Source organism: Papaver somniferum, chromosome 6, assembly GCF_003573695.1.
Source record: "Papaver somniferum cultivar HN1 chromosome 6, ASM357369v1, whole genome shotgun sequence".
In the NCBI taxonomy this organism is placed as follows: domain Eukaryota; kingdom Viridiplantae; phylum Streptophyta; class Magnoliopsida; order Ranunculales; family Papaveraceae; genus Papaver; species Papaver somniferum.
Window position 1 is genome coordinate 9,789,892 of NC_039363.1, and position 15,685 is coordinate 9,805,576.

Genomic DNA, 15,685 nt, shown 5'->3' on the forward strand with positions numbered 1-15,685 from the left:
TAAATAGAAAAGTCTTTCTCTAAACCTAGAGAAATCTCCGTTAGGGAGGCTTCTACTTGTTTTCTAGGGTTTCACATGATAGTTCTTCTTTGCTTTTTATGATGATTTCCAAAACACAAGTAACTAAGTTTTATTTATAGGTTAAAGATGTAGTTGGATTTTGCAACCAAGTTATTGATTTTATGAATTAGTTTTCTCTCAATATTATCGTTTGATTTCTACTGCGTATAATAATTGCATGATTGATGTATTGCAATATGATTGAATGTTTGTTTAGTTAAGTCTAGAATTGATTGAACTCACATCCATATCTATAGATAATTTAGGGTTCATCATCGAACGATAACCTTGAATATTAGTAGCATGATATGATTACGGTTTGTAGTGATACACTCTTGTAATCATATGTAGAAATTGACCTTTGTCCGAATTGTCATGCGCAATGTATGACAATTGCATTGATTAGCCTATTTCTTAAACTTAATGCTCCTAGGAATTGAACTTAATTAATTAGCGCAAGGCGTTAGGTTATTCTTTAGGTAGAATTCACACTCGCAGCTCTAATGTGTTTGTTGATGAACTTATGAAATTGACAGAGTATTCTTGCAATAAGGTATTCTAGGGCTTTTGATGATAGCGAGATTGAATACGAATTATATTCATACATTCAAAAACTTGTTTACAATTGAAGATGAAACCTTTACCCAATATTTTCAAACCCTTGATTTGCGTGTTTATTTATTTGTTTGCTTTTATTTTATTTTATGAAGATCAGAAAATCCCCCCATTGTTTTATATAGGAAACTGAAACATCTTGACAACCTAAGACCTCTCTGTGGGAACGATCCTTTCTTACCCTTGCTATATTATATATTTTGAGTAGTGAGAAAGTAATTTATTTTTGACGCATACGACAGCGATTACATGGTAGATCCTCTAGCCACATATTTGCCCCACTGCTTCAACGGCTGGCACGCAAGGCAAAAGGATGGATGACCAAATGCCTCAACCAATCGGGAAGATTCGAGCTCATAAAATCATCACTAACCCCTACTGCCAACCACCTCATGCAAACCCAAATCCTTCCTTCTTATGTCCACCAAAAAATGGATCGTATCACGATAAACTTCTTCTAGGGTCACGATTCTTTAATCAGAAAACTCCACTTACTGGGAAAAGACAAGCTCCACAAACCCAAATCACAAGGAGGGCTCGGTATCCGAATTAGTAAGGAACACAACAAAGCATTACTCATGAAACGATTTTGGCACATTCACCAAAACCCTAACTCTATCTTAGCCAGACTATATAATGCAAAATACTTTGATCAGACCCCCATTTTCGAAAGCATCCCACCACTCCCGTCTTCCCCTAGCCCTCAATAGAGGCAAATGGCCTCGCTTATACCATTTTTCAAATAACATATCTTCCACCAAATAGGATATGGATTACACACTCTCATACAAGCAAATTGGATACTACAATTTGAAAATACCATTAAACTAGCTTCTTGTTATCCAATACAATCAGTAGCAGAATCATCGACCCATCAACCAGGAATTAGGATCATGAAAGATTAAGCCTACTACCCCACCCCATAATTCAAAGAATCATCAACATCCACATCCCACAGAGCAATCAACCGGATAGGATCGTATGGCCTTTTACAAAAAGCGGACAATATACTACTGCTTCAGGATACAACTGTCTCATTAGTGCTTCTGCACAAACTCACCAAAACCCCCTTCCACCATCTAACTTTCTTTGGACACTCCCATGTCCCCCAAAAGTACAACTTTTCTTGTGGAAAGCAATTAATGAGGGTTTACTAACCCTCAACATTCTTCATCACATCCATCTCACCAACTCCAACCTATTCCCTCAATGCAGTTATAATCCCGAAACATCCAATCACATTCTGCTACACTGAGCAGACAATTATAGATTCTTGGAACCTCTTACTAAACCACCTCAGAAACCTTCACGTCGCGTTGCAAGGCATACCCATTTCACTACCTCACCAAACAACCATATCCGAACTCCTTCAAACAAAAGTACATGCACCGATAACCACAACATTCTGCTTCCTTTTTTGGTCCTTATGGTTAACCAGGAACGGTGTGATGTATCGCCAACAACAAAAAAATCCAATAAATGTAGTGCAAATGACCATCAAGCTCCAGCAGAAATATTCTTGGGCCAGACACACCTCCCACCGGTGCTTCCTGCGATGCAGACATATCCAAACCCAGCACAATGAACAAAAAAAACTTCAACCATCTTTGTAAGATGGCTCAAGCCTCAATCAGATTGGATCAAAATCAACAAGGACGACGCAGCAAGAGGAAACCCCGGAATAACGGGAGTAGGTATTATTTGTATAAATGAGGAAACCAACATTATCCTAGCAATATCACAACTTCTAGGCATCACCACAACACTTGCAGCGGAGACCTAAGCCATGCACATAGCCTCTAAAACGGCGGCGAAACGAGGATGGTCAAAATTCCAATTTGAAACATATTCGGAAAATTTAATGAGATTTATTACCTCAGATACGGACCCCCCTTGGTATATATCTGACCTGGTTGCAGAGATCAAACAAAGGCTCGCCCAAATATAGCAATATACCGTTAGCCACGTCTACAGAGAAGCAAATCAATCGGTAGATGGTTTAGCAAATCGAACAGCGGATGATTGCTCCATAGGGAAACTCACGACAACACTATGGGAACATACAATTCTGCAATCTATCAGTTCTATTGTAATAGCAGACTCTATGGGTATTATGTACCCCGTGTAATTTCAGTCTAATCTAACAAAATTTCATGCTTAAAAAAACGGTAGAAGGTAGCAGATACGAGCCCGGTACCCTGCCCCCATCAGAAAAATAGCCTCCCTATAACTTTTGCACCCTATATCAGATCCCAATAGGGGTGTAAATAATACCCGAAAATACTCGGCCTGCCTGTACCTGCCCGATCCCGCCTGTACCCGAAGTAGCCCAAAGCCTGTTATGGCCCGTCATGGGCCACCCGGCCTGGCCTGAATTAATTTATTGGGCGGTCTTGGGCTTTGCAATTAATTATGATGCCCGGTCTGATACCCAGCCTGGTGCCCCGCCTGAAAGCCTTTTATGTGCCATTAATCATTTAATATCCTCTTAAAAAGACTTAAAAGTTACCATTTTATAATTGTCAATTTTGTGTCAAGAAAAATAAAATATATAGTTGTTTTTACTTATAATTAACCTTTTCAAAACATCAATGGTAATATATTTTCTTATTAGAAAGCTTATTGTACTCTAATTAGATATTTATTATAGGCTAAAATTAAAAGTTTGTTATTGTAATTTAAATATAAAATAATATTATCACTTACGATATATAATGTTATAAAGGAAAGGATATTGTATTAAAAATAAATAAATTTAATACCATTTATTTGAAAATTTAAACTTAAAATAAAAAAGAAAAAAAAATTAAAATAGTGGCCTGTCCGGATCTGGCCTGCCCATATAAAAAACGGGTTTTGGACGTTCTTTGGGTAGCAAATTATCCACTTTTACCCGGCCTGCCCGGCCTGAATTTATTTACGGGCTCATAAATATTAAGCCGTGCCTGCCAGGCCTGTCTTAGTTTTTGGACCGGGCGGCCTGGCCTGCCGAATTTACACCCCCAAGATCCCAAGACTTTCATTGGACCCCACTTCAAAAGCGACGGAATCTCTTGGACTTCCGGAAGTCCAAACATCTGAAACTGAGGAGAGACGGGATCTATTGGAGATCGGTACTTCGGCTGCCATGAATAACATCTTCGCGAAATTCAGAAATTTAGATGCGTATCCAAAGATCAATGAAGATTTCTACAGCAGAACACTTTCCGGTGGTGTTATTACAGTTATTTCATCTATCTTAATGATATTGCTTTTCATTTCAGAACTCAGTAAGTCTTTCAAAATTAGTCTGTTCAGATCTCAAATTACTATAATTCCGGCTGTTTCAGTTCCAATTATCTTATCAGAATTGAATTTGCAGGATTATATATCAATTCAATGACTCATACGGAACTTGTTGTAGACACATCTAGAGGAGAAACTCTTCGTATCAATGTAATTTAAATACCTAAAAATGTTCAATTGCGGTTCTTTTTACTGTTTCTGTTGGCACTTGTATAAATTCTTTATAAGTGCAGTTTGATGTCACTTTTCCAGCACTTCCGTGTTCGATTCTCAGTCTTGATGCGATGGATATTAGCGGGGAACAACATCTTGATGTGGTATGTTCTGAATTATTCCAACTTTGTCTTGATTAGCCTGTGTACTCAGGAATTGGGTTTGGAAATAGTAGGTTGATGTTTATTTTCATTTTGTTTGCAGAAACATGATGTAATCAAAAATAGGATAGATGCCAATGGAAATATAATTGAGACGAAGAAGGATGGCGTTGGTGTGCATAAGGTTAGTGATGCAATATGGTATTTCTTTGGTTATGTTAGTAGGTTGATGTTTATCTTTATATGACTTTGAATTACTCAATCCACTGTATACTTGGAAGCTCTGCTCTAGATATTACAAGTTGCAACTTCTTCAAATTAGACCTAATGTGTCAAGAGCCAACACTGGTTTGCACTTATACTACTAGTAGTGGTTTGCTTGCAGTGATTTTCATAGAAATGTTGTGTATCTTAATAGCATCCCAGTCATCGTCCATTTATTTATGTACGCCCTACCATGATGGTACAGTATGCTTCTACTGTTTTATTGCTGCTCTCATCTACTTACTAGATAAATGTTGGCAGATTACAATTGCTATTAACTTTGTTAGTTTACTTTACTTTTCCATTCCACAGATTGAAAAGCCGTTGCAGAAACATGGTGGCAGGCTTGAACACAATGAGACATATTGTGGTTCATGTTATGGCGCAGAAACAGTGCGTATTCTCACTTTAAAAAAATTTCTAGCTAAACTACACAAGCAAGTGTAGTTTTACGAGTTCCATGTATTGAATGCATATTCCAAAACATTCTTTTCCTCTGTTTGTAGACGGATGCAGATTGTTGTAACTCGTGTGAAGAAGTTCGCGAAGCATATAGGAAGAAAGGTTGGGGAATGTCAAATCCAGATGAGATTGACCAGGTTTGTCTTTTTCAACTGTATTTATCTTTTAGTGGAAATCTGTTTCCTTAAAAAATTTCAGGAGAGAATGATTATGCTGTATCAGTCTGCAGTAGATCTATGATGTTTAGCTATTACTAAGTAGTATGACGTTTACATACATGTTATGAAGTAGTAAAACTGAAACACCTACACTGTTCGTCATATTAGGCGTGATGTGGTACCTTAGTTTGAAGATTATGAAAAGGTAAAAGTATGATGACAATGAGGTGTAAGCTCTGAGTGAAAAGGCAAACTTGTATCGTGCTCTGAGTCATTGGATAGAAGGCACTAAACTTAAGTTCCTAGTTTTGTATGACAGTTGAATACATTCCTAACACTCCGTGTCCTTACTTATATCATCTGGATTTATGTATGGAACTGCAATTTGCATCATTACTCATAGAAACACACTCTCTGAGGATGGGTTGAGGGCTCAACTGTCTACCATCTGTAGAGTGTACAAGTAGTATTGGTACATAAGTTCCTAGTTTTATATCACAATTGAAAAAGTTCCTGATATTCCACGACCTTACTTTAAATCATCTGGATGGGGTCGCGATTTTGCATGAGTGTTCATAGAAACACACTCTTTGAGGACGAGTCGAGGACTGAACTGTCAACTGTCTACCATCTGTAGCCTATAAGTAGCATTCGTACGTAAGTTCCCAGATCTATGTCACAATTGAAAAAGTTCCTGACATTCCATCACCTTACTTTTAGTCATCTGGATTGTATATGATTACAATTTGCATGATTGTTTTTAGAAACACACACTCACTCTCTAAGGATGAGTTGAGGGCACATCTGTCTACCATATGAGCCCTCAACTCATCCTCAGAGAGTGAGTGTGTGTTTCTAAAAACAATCCTGCAAATTGTAACCACATACAATCCAGATGACTAAAAGTGAGGTCGTGGAATGTCAGGAAAGTTCCTACTTCCTAGTCTTATATCACAATTGAAAGTTCCTGACACTCCACGACCTTACTTTTAATCATCTTGATTTATGTATGGGATTGCAATTTGCATGATTGTTCATAGAAACACACTCTTTGAGAATGAGTTTGACGGTTCAACTGTCTGACATCGCCATGTGGCATTGTAGTGCAAAAGAGAAGGTTTCCTCCAAAAGATTAAAGATGAAGAAGGTGAAGGATGCAATATTTATGGATTCTTGGAGGTGAATAAGGTGGCTGGAAATTTTCATTTTGCGCCTGGGAAGAGTTTCCAGCAGTCAAATGTTCATGTACACGATGTGACGGCTTTTCAGAAGGGTTCCTTTAATGTAAGATATTGGTTTTATGTTATTTGTATTGTACTTGAAAAATAAATGAAAAAGTTATCTGGCATTCTGTTATGTGGGTGATGGTTCATAAGCTTTCAAGTTGATGGATAATACCTTCTTCTCAATTTTTCTAGTATTAACAGCGCCATTTTCTTTTTGACGATTCCAGATAAGTCACAAAATCAATAAATTATCTTTTGGAGAATCTTTCCCTGGTGTTGTGAATCCGCTTGATCGGTAAATTCCTTCAAACCTCCAATCCATTATATCATTTGATCTTCTTGATTGTTTCATGTCAAAATACAGTTTGTGTTAATACTTCAGGGTACAGTGGACGCAAAAGACTCCTACTGGGATGTTTCAATATTTTGTCAAGGTTTGCTTTCTCATAGACCGCCTTCATTGTTTTCAAAAAAAAAAAAAAAAAATTTTCTCTGAAATAGGAGATATATTGAAAGAGAACAAAACTGTACAAGGTGCTCCAAATGATCAAGTGATCAAAATGAGCAGAAGTTGTAGGACTTCGATCACATAGTCATCAAATGAAAGCTAAAAACTAGGGTGGTTGCCAGAAAAAATGCTATCCCAGTTGATCACCCAATCACTAAAAGGATCTGAAATTTCAGGATGATAGACCTTTAGCAAGAAAGCACCAGAGCTTTAATGTTATAGACCAACTGATGCTCTGTTTCATACCAACAAAGACTCTGTTGTTCCTTTCTTTTCTCAATTGCCAGAGATTCGTATGTAATACTTTCCAATAACAGCACCAATACCTTTGGGCCGAACCTTAGCCCAGACATCCATCAATTGAGCTAGCGTATCAGGCACAACTGTCACAACTGGTGATCCTAGGAATTAGCTCATTTCTACACTTCATTCACATAACATCATGCAAAAATAAATGGCTGACAGACTCAGCATCAGTTATTGCATAACTCACAGAGTCCTGATGTCATAATTCTTCTCTTCTCAATATTGTAATAAAAAAAATAGGTTTTTGTAGTAATATGATAGCACAAGATAAAATTTCTTGGAAAGGATGGATTGGCTTCAGTTACAGCTTTATCTCCTAACAGCCATAGATAACAATCTTTTAACTGTGAAGCCTTTTGTGGGGCAGTCTTCCAAAGTTTGTCAGGTTTGGAAATATATGAACTTTGATGGATCACTTCCCATTACTTGTGGCGGGTTGGACAGCTCGTGAGTTTCACTTGCACACAATATTCTTCTGAAATTGATGCTGCACTTGAGCTGAACGTCAGAAACAATATGTTTTTGGACCGAATTATCACTATTTACTGCAAGTTTTAGCAAGTAAAGTGAAAAAAGTAGCCAGGCTAAGATCACCACACTAGGCATCATACCAAAACGAGAAGCCACCCCCATTTCTATAGCACATACCAGATAACTTGGAGATCGCTATCCAGCAGTTGGAACCGTGGGACATATTAATTGCTGAGCTAGAACTCGAGTGTAGTTAAGGTAGACCGTAGAAATTATTACTTGTGCCCACAGACTATCCTTCTCTCTTTTGTAAAACGTTGCAGCCACTTTGATAAGAGAGCAAGAGTCAACAAGTTTAAGTTCTTTATATCCAATCCTCCCTGATTAAAGGGTTTGAGCAGTTGTGACCCCTTGGTTATATTGTCTATTTTGCAGGTTGTTCCTACAGTTTACACAGACATAAACAATCACACTATCCAATCAAATCAGGTGTTGAATCTTGTAAAGTTGTGTATCTTAAATGTGGTTCTTGGATTTATTATTTCATCAATAGCTTATTTGTCAAACATTCTGCAGTTTTCTGTAACAGAGCATTTCAGACACGCAATAGTTGGTCAACCTCATTCAGTACCCGGTGTATTCTTCTTTTACGATTTATCTCCAATCAAGGTAAGCAATACATGGACAACTAAGTACATAGATTATGTTGGAAGAAACAAACAAATCACAAAATTATATAAAAAATATAGGACAGTGTTATTTGTTCACAAACCTGTTGGACTTCCAGAATTTTAAAAACAGTGTATTTGTTCCCAAACCTGTTTATAGAGAAAACAAGATTATAATGAGGAATTCTTTACGTTAAATGTCTGAGCCCACGCTGCATAGTGCTTGTGAGAGAAGTCCCGATGTGTGATAATCATGAGCATTTAGTTTATTAGACTGACCAATTGATTTCATACTTGTCTATTTTCTTCGTGGAGGATCTATGGATACATAGTTAAGCTGTTAATCAGGGGCACTTTAGGGAGCCTATAGATACAACCTCAAACCTAGTTCGTAGTGGTTAAAGGAGCCTACGTTTTCCCATTGAGAAAAGTAGTCTATTATACTTCTTATCGAGAAAACATGATTGTACTGTTGAAATTCTTTGGTAGAAAGGGTTTTGAACCCATAACGCTTGCCCATTGGAAACAGCGTAGCAGCCTGAAAATCTACTTTGCTATTGATTTTTCTTTTTTTCTATATGCTTATGTTTTGATATACACGGTTGGGCATTGCAGGTTACTTTCACAGAGCAACATGTGTCCTTCTTACATTTCCTAACAAATATTTGTGCAATAGTTGGAGGTAATCTGAGTTTCTGATTTGTATTTCTTGTTTCAGTTCTTGTGTTTGAACTTTCTTCTATTTTCCTGTTGCTTTCTGATCGGAGTGAAAAAATTTTTCGCTTTTCTCCCATTATTTCGTTTTCAGGTATGTTCACAGTTTCTGGTATATTAGATTCGTTCATATATCATGGTCAGAAGGTGATAAAAAAGAAAATGGAAATAGGAAAGTTTAGTTAGTATGTCCAAGCAGCACAACATTGCATTACTCCTTTACTCAATTTTCGAGTCGATGATTTCTGGTTCATGTTGAGGTATGGACCATTTGGTAAACCAACTTGAAAGATGGCAAATTCTCATGATAGCTTACCAGGCAGCAGTTGCTCACAGCTAAATGTTAATTGTTCGCGAAATTGGTACATTTTGTCAGTAGTTGTCACGCCCCCTTCTGTTTTTCGGTTTTTTAGCCCAGCATATACCATTAACGAGGTCTTATACTAAGTTAGAGATCAGTTATGTTCATAACTTATGTCAGTTTAAAGGTTATACGGAATTTTGTTATCAGCACTATGGAGTATTGATTGATGTAAAGAGAGAAGCGATAAGGTTGATGTGGCGCTGACATGTTTCTGACGCAGAGTTGTTTGTTTTTGTCTTACATTCCACGTCATAAAGGTCATCAAATACGCGTCATTGACGAAGTGTGGCTCCTACTAAAACCAGATCCCCACTTAGTCTCCGCGTTTAGTTAGGTAACCTAGATTTTTCTGTTCCCAACTTCCACCATGCACTGTCCAATGTCCAACGCAAACATCAAAGAGTAACTTCTTGGCTTCTTGCTCACTCTGTTTTACGGGACAACCATCTTTTGGAAGCAAAAAAAAATATATAAGTTAGTTTGGATACACTATTTATTTCGAGAAACTGGAAAGTTAATTTTTATGAAGTTAAAAACTTTTTGTTTCTGATTTTTGCTTCCGGTGCGCAAACAAGCTAAGAAATCCAGATTTAGGAAATTTAAGAATCTGAAATTCATAGTGTAGATCAAAAATCTTCAAATGAGCTTAATTTGAAAAAAAGAAAAAAAGTTGGGAGAATTATTCAACAATAATCCTTCAACTTGAAGAAGTTGCTAGATTATGGATGATCCAAATAGTTGAATATACCATTTGTTATTTCCTGAAGATCATCTGCTTAGCATTTCCACATTGGAAGTTGTTCATGTGACCCTATAGATATGTTCAAAACTCATATACCACAGCATTGGCATTAGAGTGCCTAGGAAACAAGAACGCTGGCAAGAGTGTTTATTGCTACAAGAAGCAGTCGTTTTATCAATGTGCATGTCTGGTGTGAACTTTACTCTAAAGGGAAACTACATTTTGAAGAATGGGATTACTTATTGTAGAATGAAATTAAGTGTTAGAATAGTCCTAATTAGGATTGAACTATGGGAAATTGGCTCTTGGATGAAGTAAAAAAATTGTGTGGAAACTTGTAATGTTGGCTTCTCAGTTTGACTAATACCTAACTTATAAGCTCCAATATTGCACGTGCTTTACTGGTCCATAGACTGCTTACAAATACGATCCAAAGAATTTACGGATTAAAATCCTTCCCAAAGCCGTATCAGAATTTCTTTTTTTTTTGATCGGTAAAGAATTTGATGTTGGTGAAGTTTAAACTTACATCAGTGACTTTGCTACTATACTGCACCGATTACTATTTCTATATTCTTAAACATATAAGATATCTGAAATATATCATCACACTCAACTAATGAAAGTATCTAAGATATTTCATTTCTCGGTTAAATTATACGGAAAATGGGTCATTTGTCCACTTTAACTGTCAAGTTGTGTGAAATTTGATTCTTGTGAAACAATGGCTTCTAACAACATGGCCCCCCAATTTCCCCGAGCGTGCTCTAAGAAAAATACAAACCGGATTCAAACCGTGTGAATCGCCCACAATACTGTTAACGAATATGATGTCGCCACGTATCTACTTACCTACATCTGTCGTTGGGACCCATGGCACCTGTATGTTACGGGACACGCGTTTATATATTATTTGCAAAAAATGAAAGTAAACCGGGAAAGCCAGTTTTTGTAATTAAGATTCAGCTCATATATAAAGCCCCAAACATTTGCTGATTCAACTCATAAATTGAAAAATCTTTTACTCACTTCTTGTGATAATCTTCACTCTTTTGAATTAGCAATTGATTTTCTTAATCTCCCCCCCCCCTCCCTTAAGATCCCCTCTTCTCTGTCTCCCCCTTTCTGTCTTTGATTTTCTGTGATTTCAAGTCTTAATTTCTCAGTCAGTGGATTCATTATTTTCTATCCATTGAAACTGTTTTTTTTCTTCCCTTCAATTTTTTGAGTCTTTTACTTTGAATTTTTTTTCTTCTTTTGATTAGTAATGGCAGAAGCTACAAATTTTTATGGTAGCAGTGATGATAATTGCAGCAATGGAGGTGTATATAGTGGTACAGATCCATTTAGAGGAGAATTAATGCAAGCGCTTGAACCTTTTATTCCCAGTGCTTCATTAACAAATCCTGATCTTCCTTCTTCTTCTTCATTTTCATTTTCTTCTTCTTCACCTTCTTCTTCATTTTCTTCTGCTTCTCCTTTCACTCTATCTTCTTCATCACAGCCTGATTTTTGTTCATCATCTACAGATACCCAAATGTTTTCTCAAGGGTATTCTAGTAATTATTCTGATCAATTATCTGGTGCTGGTGTTTCTTCTTCTTCTTTTAATCATCTTAATTTGGCTCAGATTCAGCAAATTCAGAACCAAATGTATCTTCAACAACAACAGAATTCATACATGAATATGATTTCACAACAGCAACAACAACAACATTTCAGGACAACAGCCCAGAATTCATACATATGTCCAAAATCAATTCCAATGAAAGCAATGGGTTTGCCAACAACAGCAAAACCCACAAAGCTGTACAGGGGAGTTAGACAGAGACATTGGGGAAAATGGGTTGCTGAAATTAGACTACCAAGAAACAGAACAAGGCTTTGGTTGGGTACTTTTGATACTGCTGAGGAAGCTGCCATGGCTTATGATAAAGCTGCTTACAAGCTTAGAGGTGATTTTGCAAGACTCAATTTCCCACATCTTAAGCATCAATTATCAAGTGCTGGTGCTGGGAAATTTGGAGACCAACAAAATAAGCCAACTTCAACTGTTGATGCTAAGCTTGAAGCTATTTGTCAGAGTTTGGCTATAAATAACTCTGCCTCTCAGAAACAGGGGAAAATTACCAAGCCTGCTAGAGTTTCTAGTAAGAAGACTAAGAGGACCATGGTTACTGAAGTTTCTGCCGTTGATTCAACTTCATCAGTTATTACTGAGATGGATTCATCATCAAATTGTGAAATGGGTTCTTTATTTACAGATGTGTACAAGGTGAAAAATGAAACATTATCACCACCACCATTAATGGTGTCTGAAAGTAGTAGTGATGGTAATTGTTCTTCACCTGAATCTGGCGTTGAAGTCCCTGATTTGGCAGAACAAGCATGGAATGATGATTTGTCTTCATCAGCAAATTTCATGTTGAGGAAATATCCTTCTTATGAGATTGATTGGGATGCTGTGGATGCCATCCTTCCTATGTGAAATTTCAATTTTCTTTCATTTCTTTCTTTAAGGGTTATAAGTTCAGTTTAGTAGTATCTTTCTCTAGTTTAACTACTGCAAATGTAATTTTTTAAAGCATTTGCAGGGTTCAGTGAGTTAGATTTCAGGTTAATTAGTATAATGTTTAATTTTCTGTCACACTATGGTCTGCAAGTTATTTTTTTTATTTGCATGATCAGAGATAGAAGAATCTATTAATCAATGTAAAATGCTGTAATTTGAAGGCATTAATTGAATACTAAGTAGCAGTACATTTTTCTTTATGAAATCTCTTAATACAAGTTTGTGTTCCTGAACTTGAGGCATGTGATTGATTCATTGACTAACCTAGGGACAACAATTCTAAAACCTCCTTTAAATACTGTGTGCTAAAACAAATTCATACTCTTCTTACCTAATCACAGTCAGGCCGGTTCCTATGGGCATGGCAAAGTCCCGTGTTTACCACGTTCACACCCATTATGGGCACGATAAAGTGACAAACAAGCCCGACTAAGTGGCAAATTGGTCTAATTTCTACTGAGTGGTCGAGACTTAATCAGGCCAGGTCTAGTTTCTACCGAATCTTGGCCGCTCGGTAAAAACTAGACCGTCTACTAGATCTGTTGGAAAGGTTAGAGTGATTAAAACAAAGGTTTGAGATAATTTTGATAATGGAGAAGTGAGAACTATATTAATTCTTCTCACTCTCTCTTTCATTCACTTGAAGATAATATCTTCTTCTTGTTTTTTCTTTCCTTATCTCTTTCTTTTTTTATACTAAGTCAACATGTGACCTAATATTAGAGATAGGTTACACAACTTTTGGTGCAAAACATAAACATCACATGAATTGTCATTCCAGTTCACGTGAAGAAAGGAAACATCATATGAACTAACTTACTAGTTCATGTGAAGAATATAAGATGCACATCACATTAACTAACATTCTCCTCCTTAATGTGATGTTTTATAACTCCTAATAATTCTCTAAAATTTTGAAACTTTCCTTTGGGAAATGTCTTGGTGAATATGTCCGCAAATTGATCTTTCGTCTTGCAATACATGAGTTCTATCTCACCATCTTCAACCGCTTCTCGAATGAAGTGATACTTGAGCTTTATGTGCCTTGCTTTACAATGCTCAACCGTATTTTTGGACATAGCAATTGTTGATTTGTTGTCACAAAAAATTACGGTGCTCCCTTCTTGTTTCTCTTGGATGTCTTCCAAGATTCTTCTTAACCATGACACATGAGATGTAGCTATTGATGCCGAAATGTACTCCGCTTCTACCGTGGATAGTGCTATCGTTGCTTGTTTCTTCGATGCCAAGAAAATATACCGAACCAAGAGAAAAAGTATACCCCGAAGTACTCTTCATGTCATCAATACATCCTCCCAAGTCGCTATCACAATATCCAACTAGTTTGACATTTGAACTTCTAGAATACATGATTCCAAAATTCATGGTTCCTTGTATGTACCTTAACAACCTCTTTGCCGCGCCAAGATGTAGATGACTAGGTGAACTCATGAACCTGGAAAGCATACTTGAAGCAAACATAATATCGGGTCTTATATATGTAAGATACAACAAGTTTCCAATAAGACCTCTATAATAAGTCTCATCAACTTTTCTTCCTCCATCATCTTTCTTGAGTTTCTCATTCACTACAAGTGGTGTAGATGTGGGGTTACAACCAAGCATACCAAATTTCTTCAACACCTTTTCGGCATACTTTCTTTGAGAAACGAACACTCCATATTCACTTTGATGAATTTCTATACCAAAGAAGTACTTGAGTAGACCCATGTCACTCATATCATATTTCATCATCATTTCTCTTTTGAATTTCTCAATCAAATGAGCATCATTACCCGTAAAGATTAGGTCATCAACATACAATGCAACAATGAGAATAGATGTACCTCGAGTCTTCACATATAGTGTAGGTTCACTCTTGCTTTTGCTGAAATTTTACACTTTAAAGTACTCATCTATCTCACTATACCAAGCTCTTGGTGCTTTCTTTAGGCCATACAAAGCTTTCTTCAACTTGTACACCTTGTCTTCTTCTCCTTCCACCAAAAAACCTTGTGGTTGTTCTACATAGAACTCTTATTCGAGTTCTCCATTTAAAAACGCTGATTTCACATCAAGTTGATAAAGTAACCAACCTTTTTGGGAAGCCATAGCAATCACGGCTCTAATGGTGTCAAGATGAGCAACCGGTGCAAATATTTCATTGTAGTCGATACCGGGTTGTTGTGAGTAGCCCATTGCCACCAACCTTGCTTTGTATCTTTGAATCGTTCCATCCGCATTGTACTTCACCTTGTAGATCCACTTCACACCAATAACTTCTTTGTCACTTGGCCTTGCTACCTTCTCCCATGTATCATTCTCGCCAATGATAAAAACTTCTTCTTACATAGCTTTTATACAAACCGGCTCTTTTGATGCTTCTTCAAAATTCTCCGGTTCAACTGTACAAAATTTACATCTTTCATACACTTCACTCAACCTTTGCATCTTCTTTGGTGCCGACGATGGTGATGTTGATGCACTTGTACTTGGAGACATACTTGGTGATGCTCCTTGTCTTGTATTTGGGGGTGTTTGAGGTAGTTCTTCCTCATTTTCTTCACCTTCTCCATCTTCATTTGTTGCTAAATTTTCTTCTTCATCATCAACAATAATGGTTCTCTTCTCAATTTTATCTTCTTCCCAATTCCATGAAGTTCCTTCATCAAATAAGACATCACGGCTTGTGATCATTGTGTTGCTCTTCAAGCTATACAACCTATAACCTTTTGATTGGAGGCTATAGTCAAGGAATACACATTTTTCACTTGATTCATCAAGCTTTGTTCTGTTCACCTTTGGAATTTGAGAATAGCACACACTACCAAATACTTTGAGATGCCTTACCTATGGTTTTCTTCCACTCCATGCTTCAAACAGAATCTTGTCCCATATGGCTTTTGTTGGACACCTATTCATCAAGTAGATGGCGGTGTTAATGGCTTCAGCCCAA

At 37.0% G+C, this 15,685-nt stretch overlaps 2 protein-coding genes across 2 annotated transcripts; both read left to right on the forward strand.

Annotated features, from left to right (window-relative positions):
- Positions 1-3,735: 3,735 nt before the first annotated feature.
- Positions 3,736-9,634, forward strand: LOC113286880 (endoplasmic reticulum-Golgi intermediate compartment protein 3-like). The gene is made up of 13 exons (XM_026535514.1): positions 3,736-3,944; positions 4,037-4,110; positions 4,194-4,277; positions 4,378-4,458; positions 4,851-4,931; positions 5,045-5,137; positions 6,263-6,442; positions 6,612-6,679; positions 6,767-6,818; positions 8,105-8,158; positions 8,246-8,338; positions 8,953-9,019; positions 9,146-9,634. The coding sequence occupies exons 1-13, from the start codon at positions 3,803-3,805 to the stop codon at positions 9,235-9,237; spliced, it is 1,161 nt and encodes a 386-aa protein (XP_026391299.1). The 5' UTR covers positions 3,736-3,802; the 3' UTR covers positions 9,238-9,634.
- A 1,534-nt stretch (positions 9,635-11,168) lies between these two features.
- LOC113286881 (ethylene-responsive transcription factor RAP2-4-like) lies at positions 11,169-12,929 on the forward strand. The gene has a single exon (XM_026535515.1). The coding sequence runs from the start codon at positions 11,425-11,427 to the stop codon at positions 12,643-12,645; it is 1,221 nt and encodes a 406-aa protein (XP_026391300.1). The 5' UTR covers positions 11,169-11,424; the 3' UTR covers positions 12,646-12,929.
- Positions 12,930-15,685: the final 2,756 nt, after the last annotated feature.

What these genes read in the sequence shown, in the direction of transcription:
- LOC113286880 (XM_026535514.1), top strand. Translation starts at nt 3,803, where the DNA reads ATGAATAACATCTTCGCGAAATTCAGAAATTTAGATGCGTATCCAAAG. An exon ending in GCTTTTCATTTCAGAACTCA is followed by an intron (nt 3,945 to 4,036) that starts GTAAGTCTTTCA and finishes TTGAATTTGCAG; the next exon opens with GATTATATATCAATTCAATG. An exon ending in TTCAGAAGGGTTCCTTTAAT is followed by an intron (nt 6,443 to 6,611) that starts GTAAGATATTGG and finishes TGACGATTCCAG; the next exon opens with ATAAGTCACAAAATCAATAA.
- LOC113286881 (XM_026535515.1), top strand. Translation starts at nt 11,425, where the DNA reads ATGGCAGAAGCTACAAATTTTTATGGTAGCAGTGATGATAATTGCAGC.